The 14,781-nt window shown below is 34.4% G+C and overlaps 2 protein-coding genes across 6 annotated transcripts in view; both read left to right on the plus strand.

Annotated features, from left to right (window-relative positions):
- The window catches only part of SPAG16 (sperm associated antigen 16), a 1,175,325-nt gene extending 1,173,630 nt beyond the window's left edge, over positions 1 to 1,695 (plus strand). For all 3 annotated transcript variants that reach the window (XM_023220360.1, XM_023220353.2, XM_023220369.2), the window contains one exon: positions 1,332 to 1,695. In XM_023220360.1, the coding sequence (XP_023076128.1) occupies positions 1,332 to 1,507 (176 nt within the window). In that variant the 3' untranslated portion in view covers positions 1,508 to 1,695. The remainder of the gene's footprint in view (positions 1 to 1,331) is intronic.
- A 563-nt stretch (positions 1,696 to 2,258) lies between these two features.
- Positions 2,259 to 14,781, plus strand: part of VWC2L (von Willebrand factor C domain containing 2 like) — a 169,359-nt gene continuing 156,836 nt past the window's right edge. For all 3 annotated transcript variants that reach the window (XR_004229228.1, XM_023217241.3, XM_023217248.3), the window contains exons 1-2: positions 2,259 to 2,990; positions 5,295 to 5,764. Coding sequence is in view for 2 of the 3 variants with exons in the window: in XM_023217241.3 (XP_023073009.1) it covers positions 5,375 to 5,764 (390 nt within the window). In the remaining variant the exon portion in view is untranslated. The remainder of the gene's footprint in view (positions 2,991 to 5,294; positions 5,765 to 14,781) is intronic.

The raw sequence follows: 14,781 nt of genomic DNA on the forward strand, positions 1-14,781 counted from the left end.
GATTGGGGGTAAGATTTGTGATTAAATATTTCACTGTGGCTTTTATGGTGATATCATTTCTAGAATTCTTATTATAAAATGGGCCAATGCTGTTTTCACAATGTATCACTTACCCAAAATCTGTCAAGAAGGCATCATTGATAACAATGCTATGCTGGCTGCGGAAAACATAATGGCTAAAAGCCCAGGCTCTGGACTCAAAGTGCTGTGATTAAATGCTAGCTCCTCCTATACCTAGGGTGTCATTGTGAGCAAGTTACTTTGCCTTTCCAAGCCTCTATTTCTTCACCTACATAGAGGAGTTAATACTATTTTCTTTATCATTAGATTATTGTAAGGATCATACAGAATTATCCATATCAAGCACTAAATATGGTATCTATCACATTAAAAGAGTTTGATAAATTTTAAATGTTATTACTGGAACAATAATATGCCTTCTAAGTATGATTAAATAATCCCATGGATAGTAGTAATGTCATACTTATTTACACTAAGTACTGAGCTTATGTAAACATAGCCTATTGTTTTACTTACCTCCAAGTCCCATGATAGTTTGTTACTGGACTTCCTTAATAAAAATATTAATTAAAATTGGATCCCTGATTTGTTTTCACTCTGAGGAAATAAGCCACTAAAAATAAATGGTACAAAAATTATGCAAATACCCTGTGCTGTATTTAGCCATCTTATGTAACAAAAATTTATAAAAAGTTGAATTCTAAGCTAGAGTAAAAACTCCCAAGTCATTTTGAAATGGAAATATTTATTTCCACTTCAGCTTCAAAAAAATATTTGTTGAGTTCATGAGTACCACAATTTTTACAGCAGGAATGTATATTGAGTTGTAAGTAATGATTAACATAATAATTATAAATAAGTTTAAAGAAGAATACAAATTTTAAAATACAAATTATCCATACACGGATATGTTTTTCCATAAATTTTGAAAGTTTTGTCTTTTAAAACTTTTTAACATGTAATTTATTTGAAAAAGAAAGTTGCCCTGCATAGTTACTTTCAATCTCATCTCCTCAAAATGCTTTATTAATCACAAATATAAAAGAATAGTAGGACATTTGATGAAATCTGCATATAAAGGACATAGACAATTAGGCTCTATGTCCCAATTCGAAAATTTTGTAATCTAATTATTGATGTGTCTTAATTTTGACTCAACTTAATTCTTATACCTACAGGAGCTACTTCATATTTAATAACTGACCCCTAACACAGAATAATTGAAAAAAATAGAATGCTTTGTTGCTTATAAACTGTGAACACTTGAAATAAAACTTTGATTCATTCTCTCTCCTCTCTGTCTCCCTCAGGTCAAGTTTTAGCTCAGGCAAGTGGCAATGGTGTTATCCATTTGCTCGATCTTAAATCTGGGGAGATTCACAAATTGATGGGCCACGAAAGCGAGGCACACACGGTTGTGTTTTCTCACGACGGGGAGATTCTGTTTTCTGGAGGCTCTGACGGCACAGTTCGAACGTGGTCTTGACTGTCAGCACATCCCGCTGCAGAGGGCATTCCCTTTAAGGCTTGAAAATGCTTCCTGTAGTCCCAAACCAGCAAATAACTGGTTAAATGTGCCAGCAGGTAACATTTACAGTCTGCTTTAAAATATGCTTTGGACATATATTTTAGTGCGCATACTGTTACTAATAAAAAAAAAAAACTTTATGCTCACCCATTTGTGTCGGAGTCTTTTTTCTGTCTCATTTTGATAAGAATTTAGAGACTCGGCATCTTTGCTAGGGGTTTTGAAAGAAACAGCTTTACAATGACGCCTAATGACAGACTAGATGAATTACAGGAGATTGATTTTTAATGTTAGAGAACAAACTGCAGGCAAACCTGGCTACTTTTTTTTTTTTTTTTTTTTTTTAAATCAGATCCAAGCTGCAGGAAGACCTGAAGTTTAATCATGCAACACCGGGGAAGTCTTTCTGCCACCAAAGGGTCAAATAGAATCGACAAGCATACGTTTTCACAGATTGTTTGACAATGATTATGCTTTATCTATTAATAATAATCGGGGACTGCAGATGGCTTAAATCTAAATGCAAGCCTCTTCTGGAACTTTCATCTCTGCAGTCCATCCAAGAATGCGTTAGGTGTAATTACAATTTTTTAGAAAAAAAAATTTAATTGTAATTTCAATGCAAATAAGTATCTCGCACGTAGAATGTCTTTACCCCTCCTAATGCACGCATCCGCTGTATAAAGTGCGACTGCTTGTAGAGCACTCCAGCCTCGTCTAAAGCAGCTCCGGGATTTCGACAGAGCTGGGTTCAGAAGCCAGTTGTTGGCGCTGTCCGTGGTGCTGAGGAATTCCCGGCTGCCGGCAGAATGAGCTCCAAATCAGCAATCTGCAAACTGCTCTTACTGATGCAGAAACCCAGCTAAAGTTGCTCCTTTCCTTCACGTCCACAGTTAGTATTTTCCGGTGTGTAACAGGGGATTCAAGCAACATACTGTGGACGATGGTGATGGTATTGCCAGCGGAGTGGGCTTTAAGCTACAGCATGCTGTTGCTGTTTGTGATCCTCCGAGCCTAGCCAAATCACCTCTACTGCCGTAGCAAACACTGTGTAAGTGAACTCATGTGTGGAGGAGGCGTAATCAGCCGGGAAATTTCATAGAAGGATCTAAGAAAATGCTAAAAATAAGTTCAACATGATTCTGCTACTGGGGTCTGGATTTCTACAGGACCAGCATTGCTTCTTGCTTTGAATTCTGAAGACAGGTCCAAAGCAAATTTCTTATGTGTTTCTGCTGTGTTTCTTTCTGGAAGGGCGGGAGACTGCTTCTTTACTGTGTTTTGAAATGGGAGGTAGAAAGAATGGATTGCCTTTAATTCATGCCTAAAAATGTATTCTTTGCGTAATTAAAGAGGAACTGCTTTCTTAAAACATAGCTGACCTTTTAGTTCATTTTGGGCTGTGACCCCTACCACCACCATTAACCTCCAGAGTGATTAGGTAAGTGTATCTTATGACATGAGTTATGTTTGTTTTCTCAAAGAAATAGATGCAGTCATTTTAAATCATATATAGCAATATGGGGAGGGGGGAAAGTTAAGCTGGGAAGTGATTCTCAGTTTAGCAGTGTTTGCTTTCTTTATAAAAATCTTCAGGTAAACATTATATTTGATTTATCCCATGTTTCTTCTGTTAAATAAATAGTATCTTAAATTGTACTAGGACAGCTCAATTGTGAAGGCTTTTTTAAAAAATAGCCTAAGAACTTTGTTATATTGAAAATAAAATCTTGTTTTACCATGCAGATTTTAAGATATATTTCATATAATAAAAACATCTTTAATGTTTGTATAAAGTAGATATTACATTCCTATTTTTACCTCTAAGTTTACATTTACCATAACCTAACACATTAATGCCTACCTGTGGCTTACAAAGAGATCATTTTCTGTCTATGTCCCTTTGAAGCAGAGTCATATGTGTATTTTATATGGCTTATCTTGCATGTGTTGACAGATATTGCTGGAATATTATGAGGAAGCACAGTAGCTTTCTTTTCCTCCAAGATAAACTTTCTAAATATATGATGTATAAATGCTTGCTTTAATTGGTAAATTACATTTATGCTTTTTCAGAAGCTTCTGTTATGTTTGTTATCTCTGTAGTAATTTGAGAGAAAAAAAATGCTTTGTCAAAGGGAGCTTCCAGATTCTCAAGTAGAATTATAGGTTTGCATTTTCTTGTTCTGTCATGACTCATTATTTTTGACATATTTTATAAGAAATCATCAGCTTCATTACCTACCCAAAGGGAATTCTAATATCAGAGGATATCAGAGGAATTCTAATATCAGCTTTCTCTGGAAAGAGGGCATACTACCTTCCATTTTACTATTATAGAATTTGCATATCTACCTTAAAATGCAAATATAATAGTTTATGAAGTTTCCTTATGTCATCTTTAAGTTATCATCTGTATATGTTAGACTGAAAAGAGATGATTTATCATTGCTCTTAATATAATCTGAAAAGAAACCAATGTATAACATTTATAACTGACCTGAAAATGTCCTATATACAATCTTAGTGATATTGGCATTAAGCCAATAGCATTTAAATAAACAAATGAGCTATTTGACAATACTTTTTCTTATTTATTACTCCCTAAACTCACAGTTTCCCCAGAGCCTCTGTGTGAGTTATTCTAAATATTTAAATAAGAGCCCACTCCCAACACTTCACATCAAGCACCAATACTAAGTGGAGTTTACAAGAGTCAGTGTCACAAAATTAGTAAGGCATATTTTCTATGAATGGTTAACACTTAATTACTGTTTTAAGCAACTTCCATAAACAATTTTATGCTGGCATCTTTGTGCAGATTGCATATATGCAAATATTTTTGACATTTCAAGAGTTATGTTTTCAAGATCTCATAAATTGTATTTATATTATATTGAAATATTTAATTTAAACAAATTACATATATACTAGATTCAAGTTACTGTGAAATAAATTTATAGATAGATCTTTCCTGCCCACTAGGAGCTTACTTCCTATGTAAAATAATGTGGACAATAATACAAATAAATTTGTCCTTAACACATTATTTTAAGCACATGGAATTCTCTTGTATTATTATTTCAAATTTTCTTAAACACCATGGAATAGTTTTGTTGTTTTTGTTATCAACTATATTTCAAAAATCCAGATTCATGTTCACTGAAACAGGTAACTGATGTGGATACCACTGTTGTTCTTCAGTTATGGGCATAAATAAGTAGGAAATCCTTTGTAGCTGCTCCATCCTAAATATAATTTATATTCAACTGTTGGTTTATTCTCTTTCCTTTAGAATTAGATTTTTTCACACTAATCTCTTGAGTTGACACAGATAATTATAACATATGTTCCATCACTGACTAGTCCAGTTTAAAGAATAATAGAAAATGTGAGTTCAAATATTCTTGAGCTATTTATAAGTGACTCCTTGTAATCACCTTTTGGGGCTCAGTAAAACAATTTCTTTGCAATTTAGAAAAAGCCAGACCTTTGAAATTCAGAAGGAATATTCAAAGTGAAGGTTCGTATATAAAATAATCCAAAAGGACAAATTTTAATGCATATATTGCAAAGTATCAACTCTCCAAACCTCACAATATGGCATAGATAGTTGCATCAACTTAGTCTATTTGAAGCCTTCGTATCTTCAAACTGATCCCAAACAGTTTAAGAGCATGGGCTTAAATGAATCTATCTTCATTTTATATATGTCAAATTATTCTTTTTAAATATTTATTTTCAGCCTACCCCTCTTGTATTCCCATGGAAGGAGCTGAGTGTATTTAATATTAGGAGTACATCCAGAAGTCTTTGAAGAGGGGGATGGCTCTTCATATTCATGAAGCTTGCATACTTCTGTTGGTCATCCCTGGATTGGTCACCTCTGCTGCTATCAGTCATGAAGACTATCCTGCTGATGAAGGTGACCAGATCTCCAGTAATGACAATCTGATCTTTGATGACTATCGAGGGAAAGGGTGTGTCGATGACAGCGGCTTTGTATACAAGTTGGGAGAACGATTTTTTCCCGGGCATTCCAACTGTCCATGTGTCTGTGCTCTAGATGGACCTGTTTGCGACCAACCAGAATGCCCTAAAATTCACCCAAAGTGTACTAAAGTGGAACACAATGGATGCTGTCCTGAGTGCAAAGAAGTAAAAAACTTCTGTGAATATCACGGGAAAAATTACAAAATCTTGGAGGAATTTAAGGTATGCGTTACCCTCCATATTTATTGAATATCAACTTTTCATACCACCTGCTTAGTATATTGCTACATTAAAGTCAGAGTTGGAAAAATGTACTTTTAAATTTCCCTTTAAATTACAGCAGTTTGATTCTAATTACCATAAGTAGCACCATGGTCAACAAATGGCTAATTGATTTGCTGATCGTATTTGTTAACTTTCACAATAACCTTTCTTTGTTTCCCAGAAGTATCTGGGGTATACCTAACACCTTTTATTTTTGCCCTTAAACATTTCTTCTCTGTTATTACAAAATATGTTTTCTGAGGGGAACAATTTTGTGTATAGTGTATCTCCTAAATTAATTTTTAAATTGTGTCAGTTTTGTGTGTGTGTTGCTTATTAGCCTATATTTGAAGTCATTTAACAATATAGTCTAGAATTATTTATTTTTTGTGTGGAAAAGCTGCAGAGATACTCTTCTTAGCTGTGGTCCTCATATCAAGAAAATGCATTGGGCCTACTTATTGTCAAGCAAGATCCCCGTTCTGTTCTCTGCTAGCTGGATTTTTTGCTTACAGGATTCCACAGAGAACTGAATTTTTATCACAATCCAAGTAAAGAATAGTAAAAAAGACTGTAATTTTTTTCAGCCTACATGGTATTTTTTAGTTTTTCTTTTATGCTTGTGTCATATTTTCTAAGTAGCTTAGAGTTCATTTTTATCCCTTATTGGACTTTCTTTTCTCCAATGGGTAGTTTTAATTGGGATATCCTACAAGCGTGATCTGAACTCTGAAGGTATGAATACATGAAAAATGTCCACCTTAAATGTAATGGCAGTTTGTGCCTCGAGTGTCTGTCATACTGGTGGCTTTATACAAAATGTTCCCATTTCATCTAACCAAGTTCTGTGACAAGTGCTCAGAACCTTAGAGGTAAAAGTAGATACAGCTAGTTTTCAGTGTGGGTGTTTATGTATGAGAGAAGACATTTCCATTACTAACACCGACCCAACTTCTCTCACCACAAGAGTCAAATGGTGCCAGAAATCAGTATGTAGGAAAAAGGTCTCAACTGATCATCATTAGCGTAATCTGTGTATTCATAGTTAATTGTATTTGGCTCATTATTAACCAGGAATGAACCAGGTCATGTGTTCAAGCCAGTTCTGATTTATCCAAGAATACCCAGTCATAGAAAATAGATTCCTTAGGACAAAAGGGAAATTTTAATTATGACATTCGACTTTCTTAGATGTGTTATTCTCAACTTTTGTCTTTCGTGTATTATTTTATTGCACAAAATCAAGAAATAAAAACATGAGAGTCTAGTAAAAGTATCATTGTTGACACCAAATAATAGTTGAGAGTATAGTACATTTATTAATGGTTTTATATCTCTAAAATATCATATATACTTTGACATTACCTATTTTTAATTTCATCTTAATGGAAGTAAGTAGAAGTACTCAACACATTTGATTCTAGGCATGGTTCTATAGTCATATCACCCTTTTCTAACATGTGTTTATATCTAGAGTAGAATACAAAAAGGTATTGTAGGAACAGCATTTCATAACTAGCACAAATAAAAATATAACTTTCTGAGATTTATATAATTTGGTAATCCATATTTAATGAAGAAAAAAGATTGTCTAATTAACTATTAAAAATGCTATCATTTCCCTCTATTTATTAGATTTCTCTACAATGGTATAGCTATGTTACCATGTCAAACAATATAGAGATATTTAAAGAAAAAGTTAATAATTTCTGTATCCCTTCTAGTTATAACCCTACTATAATCTAATCCCTACTACTTCTTGCCTAATGTATGATCCATTAATATGCACAGCTTTTTCACCTTGCTTTTTGTGTCATAAAATTTTTGATGTGATTTTTAAAATAATAGATATTACTTTTTTTAACAAGAGTTTTGAGTCATAAAGAGCTTTAGAGACTATATAGGGCAAATGTACAAGAATGAGAAATTGAGACCAGATTTGGATAAATTATGTATCCAAAACTGTCAAGTTATTTACCTTAATTCTAAATGCTGCCATTCTAACAATACTATATGATCTCTCAAAGCACTTTGTCACTAAGGTCAGATAGACCTGAATTCGAATCCTGAATTCATTACTTGGATATAAATGTTTGAATGGAGTTCTTAAACTTTTTGATCCACAGTGGTATTGACTATAAAATAGCCATTGTAATAATCACTTCCCTTAGAAGGAGAGGTTGGAAATTCTTAATGACATATAATTTCTCTAAAGTCACTAACCTTGTGATGACGGGTACACAATAGGTATTAAATAAATGGTTGTCCCCTCCTTCTTAACTCTAATATCCAGGGATTTATTCTAAATTCTAAATTCCTCTATGGCTTTGCCTACATTTTATAATGAAAGTTTAACTTTAAAAGACTTTCAAATGAAGAATTCTAATACCTTTTTAAAATGCTCTACTTATCCATATGAACCATATAACTCAAAGTAAATATTAGCCATAATCTGTCACCTTGATTCTCTTCCAACTCAGCTTGCAAGGAACAAGTCATTAATTATTAAAGATGCATAAAACTTTCATATAATAATGCTGATATGTTAATTAGGGAGGTTGTGTTATGAGATTTTACATGTAATATATTCATCCAACAAGCATTTATCAGACTGTTCAGTAGATAAGATACTATAGACTTACTTACATTTTAAAGTAGGATATCCAGAAACCAAAATCTCTGCTCACAAGAAAGACATGATCGATGTGAAGAGAGAAGGGGAAAAAGCAGGTAAAAAGTTAAGTATATGATTATAAAATCCCATTGTAACTCCCAAGAGAGTGTGATGTCAGAAGCTTATCAACACAGTATGAGGCTAGGTTAAGCAAGAGACTTGTCTTCAGGATGCTCACCCTATACACCTTGTAGAGTTGCCTGTTCTTCAAGAAGTACTTGAAATTGATCTGGGGAGACTGAAACTCCAAGGAGGAACTGCTGGAGCAAATTCAGAGACTGGGATGAATACAATGTGCAAAGAGGAGGGAGATGGGTATAATTGGAAGCTAGCTATGACTAAAAGGCTATCCTAGTAAGAGGTAACTTCAGATATGTGTCGGTGGACAGTGGATGGAAGGGCCTTGAATGCTGGGCCAAAATATTTAGAATCATCTGAAGAATAACGTGAAATAAAGTGCAGATTGTTCTGCACATAGATGACCTAGTTATACATAAATAAAAACGAATGTCCTATATCCAAGCACAGAATTGAATAGAAGTAAAGGGAAATCAATAGTGGAGGGAGGAAGTCTGTTGCACAAAAAAAGAGAATGAGGTGCATAAGGACAAAGACGTTCAGGACAGTTTTCAGGATAAAATCTAATTTCCCTGCTGTAGCCTAGATTCTACTCATCAACCTCTCCAAATCCCTCAAACTCTTGGTAACTTTTCTTCCCTGTGTGTTTGCACTGCTGTTCCACAGTGTGGAACACTTTTTCAATGTTGCTCCCTGTTTAAATCCTACTGGACCACTTCAAGGCTCCATTTAAATCTCACCTCAACTGGAAACCCCTCTCTGTCTGTCCTACCTCTTATCTCCCACACTGTATCACTCCTTCCATATGTTCCCACGGCCTGCTGTACACCATCATTACAAGAACAGTAGCTGTTGTCTGATACTGTAAAGAGCTTTATGTATATTATAACACATTTTATAATAACACTGTGAGAATTATACTTTTATTAGCACTGTTTTACAGATAAGAAAACTGAAGCAGCAGAGTGTAAGTAACTTGTCCAAGACCATACAGCTGGAAAGAGGAAAAAGTAGGACTCCAAGCCAGGCAGCTTGGCTGCAAAATCTAAGCTCCTCACCACTTCTACTGTTCTATCCCACAGCAATAATGTAATACATCACACTGCAATAATATTAAATCGTATGAAATATAATGTGAAATAATATGTGAAACCACTTGTCTCTTCCATTAGTCATTGAACCCTTTGAGGCTAGGGATACTGTTTTCTTTTATCTTTTCCCTTCTATTCCCAACACCATATGAGCTACATAACAGTCATTCAGTACATTTTTTGATGAGTAGCATACCAGGTCAAATTGTAATCAAACTTACAGGATAAAGAACTTAGAATTTCTTTAGAATGGTTTAGTTTCTGTTTATGTGTTGATATCTTCATTTTAATTAAAGAAGCACTGAAAGTTGAAATGAAAAATACTCTTTGGGCAGTTAAAATGGCACACATTGTTCTCTTATGATAAGAGTGCCTATTTTCATCCTGCCTTTACTTTCTTCCTCGCTTGACCCCTTCCTCACCAAGGGTTGTCTTGGCGTCTGTCTCCATCCCAGCATCGCAATGACTACCCAGTGTTTTAGTTGTATTGTCTCACCCAGTGCAGTTGCAAATCGTAGGTCACATTTCAGTATTTTCTGATCACCAAATTCAAATGTAAATTGATCCACATGTGTCACCTGATAGGAAAACTAATGTCATTTATAAAGGTTGTGGAGTTTTTATTTCATTTACTGATGCAAGCTTTGAAAATGAATTTCTCTCTACTCTTTTTGAAAACTCTAAATTCTCCGTTGTTCTGGTAATATTGTATTAAGATAAAGGTCACTGTATAGTAGGTTCTCTCATCTTTCTTTTATGTGCACCCGGGCGATATGACACTGGTACCTACTTTTTGAGAAATAAAGCATATCAATAATAAATTATAATAGCAGTTTCTACCAGAAAAAGTTCATTGGAAATGTAAGCTTAACTATCTTATGCTGAGTTTCTCAAAGGAAGAATTTATTTTGCTCAGTATATTTATAACTCTGATTCTGCTAGAATTAGCCTTTTTGACTATTTCCTTATACTTTAGAACTTGTACTGATTTAGTTATAGGTCATACACTGAAGGTTATACTACATGCAGCTGAAAGAAATCTCTCAGCTTTTGCATAGCTTGTTTTATTTTAAAGTGATTTTCCGCAGTCAATTCCCAGTGTCCCTAATTCAGGATTTGGATTTACCCAAGACCAGCTCTTCCCTGCTGACACTGACCTTTGTGTTTTTCCCACTATGGGCCAAAGACAGTGAACCAGGTCTCTGAATTGTATATTTGAAAGGTGCAGTGTGAATATTTTTTGAAGTCGAACATCTTATGGGTTTGTTGTTGCTTTTATAAAAATGAGCATGTTTTCATGACGCCAAGTTTTTGCCCTGAATTTTATACTTAATATTTAAATCTCAAGAGACTAAAAGGGGCCCAGCCTGGCCAACATGGTGAAACCCTGTCTCTACTAAAAATACAAAAATTAGCCGGGCATGTTGGCAGGCACCTGTAGTCTCAGCTACACGGGAGGCTGAGGCAGGAGAATTGCTTGAACCCGGGAAGCAGAGGCTGCAGTGAGCAGAGATCACACCACTGCACTCGAGCCTCGGCAACAGAAGGAGACTCCGTTTCAAAAGAAAAAAAGAAAAAAAAGAAAATTAAGCAGTGGGATTATTTTTCCAAATCATTACACTCATAAAAAATGTTTATGCCAATATGGATTTAGAATTGATTTGCCCTTTAATGGGTATATTCACATAGAGATAAAATTGTCAACCTTCTCATTAATAGGTGCTACATCATTAATGTCCAATATTGTAAAATTAAATCTGTAAAAACGTTTGAGTGGGAAGAATTTTGGAATTCAGATTTGGGAGAGTCATTTGATGTCTAGTTGTTTTTTTAATATGGAGAAGAAAATGGAAGGCAACATGTTCTAGGAGCTGAGGACCAGATTTATGAAAGAACAGGGAAAACCAGAGGCTATAGAGATATCTCATTTGAGGGGACTAACAGGTAGGTAACACTTCGCACAGCACAATTCACTTCCCCCTACCCACTTACCTACCTGCCATTTCTGTCTATGAAAAGCACAGGAACTAAGTCAGATATTTACACAAGGCAAAGGAGTACAAAAAGCGTGTTTTTGAAGTATGAAGCCTGTATTTGTTTTAATAACAGAGAAATCAGTGGATTGTGAGAATATAGGTGCAGTTTTTAAAGAATTTTATACAAAAGAGAGTTTTCACTTCTCAACAAATGGGTAGTAGAGTCACCAGTGGCATTTTTAAGATACTATCCCAAGAAAGAACTAGAAAGCATCATGATTTTATGCGGCAAAGATAATTGGGGATCTTTGTAAAGAGGTTGAGAAGATTAATTCCGTAATTATTGGCTCTACAAAATGCAGTTTCTGTTTTGCAGAGCATGTTGTGGCTTTTAACATTAAAATGGCTTTGAGTGAGTTAAAAGGAATGCCTTCCGCTTTCAAGTTGCTACAAAATAACAGTGATTGAGACCTTACTGTTGCTTATCTGAGGCTCAGCCTCAGCATGCAGAATGAGTGGGTTCAAAGTGGATATTCTCAAAGGGGGATTCCCATCTTTGTAAGTAACTGGGGAACCTTTAGTTAATTTTTATACTCTCTGAGTGATTTCATTTCAGAGATTAGAAGTCAATTTCATTTTAAAAATTTATAACGTTCATTGCACACTTTGTGCACTCACAAAAGTACACAAAGTTTTTTGCACTCACAGAAGTACATGACAGCTAGGAAAAAAATCAAATTTTAAAAATAATTTATTTTTTTAAAAAAATCCATTGATAATTGAGTGTTATCCTTTTCATATTAAGTACTTTCTAAAATAGAGTAGAATTATAAGAATAAATGGCTTCCAAATTAATTCCCAAAGGAGTGAATTAGCTCATTTACAGTCAGAATTACAGTCTCTTACTTTACATTTTAAGAGAATTGATGGTCAGCGAGCCCTTTCACTAGTTATACATAGGAGCAGTTTTTCATACTTACTTGCCAATATTTATTGCTGTCCTTCATATTGGAAGATGCCGCTGTTAATGGTGATAACCGTGTGACAAGCATGACTACCGAGATTTGTGACTGGGCTTCTGCGCCCTGTGCACATTGGGAGACCGGCGTTGATTTGCAGCCACATCTGAGATTTGCGGAGCTTGTCACTGTTAGTGACTACCCCAGACTTGAGGTCAGTCATCAGTAGTTTACAGACATGATTGCCCATTCCTTACTGACTCACCAATATTGAGAGAAGATGAAGCTGAAAAAAACAATGACCTGGTAGTCTCCCTTCCAAATTTTAACTCCAACTGTACAAGGTTTTGGATATGTTAAAAAAAAAAATTGCCTATTCTTGTTTTTCCTCACCAAAAGACAGAATTGGTTAATAGGGTGATATGAACAAGCATAATTTTTTTTCTATTTCCTACATCTTATTTCATAACACAGGCCTACATATCTTTGGCAAATTTTGCAGATTAATTTATAATCTCTATAATCTAGATTTTAATTGCTCCATACACACGTTAATTTGTGTGTGTGTGTGTGTGTGTGTGTGTGTGTGTGTTAAACTGGAGGGAGCAAGAGTGTTCTTCCTTTAAGAAAATCTTATTTTAAGATTATTTAAATCTTTTGTTCCTACTTCTTAATCACCATGAACATATCTTCACTTTGTTTTGTTATGCTGCATCTCAATTTATACATCAGGCAGTGTGTTTTATGAAGGACAGCACAAGAAAAACCTATCGGTGTATTTTTAGTTGTCTTTTAGGGAAGCGTTTGAAGCAAATAACTAAGAGGAGAGTTGAAGTGATCAATGTCTTTGCTTTCTCAAACAATAGGCATTATTAATTGGGAACTGGCTTATTTTAGAGTCTATACTTTGGGTTTTATCATCACTACTGATTAGCATCAGTAATTTCAGTCTAACACACTTACATTGTTGATTTCCTTGCCTCTAGCCTGCTGTAGAGCATATCACAATAAAGCCATCTTTGCAAAGATTTAATGACATTATGGAAAGAGTGAATAAAGTACTAAAGTGACAAGAAAGATCATTCAGTTCTTGAAAAAGTTTTCAGATGACATTATTCTATGGCTGCATAGAGTTGTCTGCAGTGTATAAACATGCACTGAACACAACTCTTAATTTTCCCGTTATGTCACATAACCATGAACAAAACTTGATATACTTTTATTCTATCTATAGAATTGATACAATAATGAGACCATATATGTCTTATGAAGGATACGTAGTATTGAAGATTTGAAGATTATAGTATTACATATCAATTTATAACAATTACCACTGCTCAAAAGGTTTTTTTTTAAATTAAATATTATTGGGTTGGGATTTTGAGTAATTTTTGTTTTAGGATTTACCTTTCACTACCATTGTTACATCTTGGTTTGGGATTTTATTTCTAGTATCTGCGTTTATATAAATTTTTCTGTTTGTAAAAAGGCAGGCATTATGGTTTCTTTTTCATAGTCTAGGTCCTTTCTACTTTTGAGCACTGACCATAGAATTTTAGATCTGAAATAGCACTTTGAAATTATTTTATCTAACTCCCTTATTTTAGAGGTGATAAAAGAAAGACTAACAGAAACTTAGTGATAACAACATAATGGCACAGCTCATTATTTGCAAAGGCTATTAATATATCACTTTCCTGTGATCTTTTTTCTATATTTTACTACCTTCAGGTTTAACAGAAAAATGCCAGTGCATTGCATCTTCCTTTCCAATAAATATGTTGGATGCAATGATTTGTCTCAGCCAATTGTCTACAGAAATGTGATATGAGGACCTATCACCATGACAACACAGAGTTACAAGTAGACAAGAACAATAAAATATTGGCATATCAGAAATCAGTCTTTGATACAGACTGAGTACAATTTGTGAAACTAGCCTAAGTTTCCAAAGGCTGTAATAAAAATGGGGCCCATTGTCTAAAACAGAAAAATTATGTAATTAAACCAAATAATATAAGCCAAAATAAAATTAAAATATATTACATTAAACATTACCTATTTATTTTCACTGAGACTACTGTATACTTGGACGTAACAAAGGAGCAAAATTAGCTGTGCTTACTCATGTATTTTGACGGTTTTAGAAAATGAAGACCCATTTTTTTTTTTCACTTAGCAAACTCTCACCTCTCAC

Source organism: Piliocolobus tephrosceles, chromosome 11 (genome assembly GCF_002776525.5).
Source record: "Piliocolobus tephrosceles isolate RC106 chromosome 11, ASM277652v3, whole genome shotgun sequence".
Lineage (NCBI taxonomy): Eukaryota > Metazoa > Chordata > Mammalia > Primates > Cercopithecidae > Piliocolobus > Piliocolobus tephrosceles.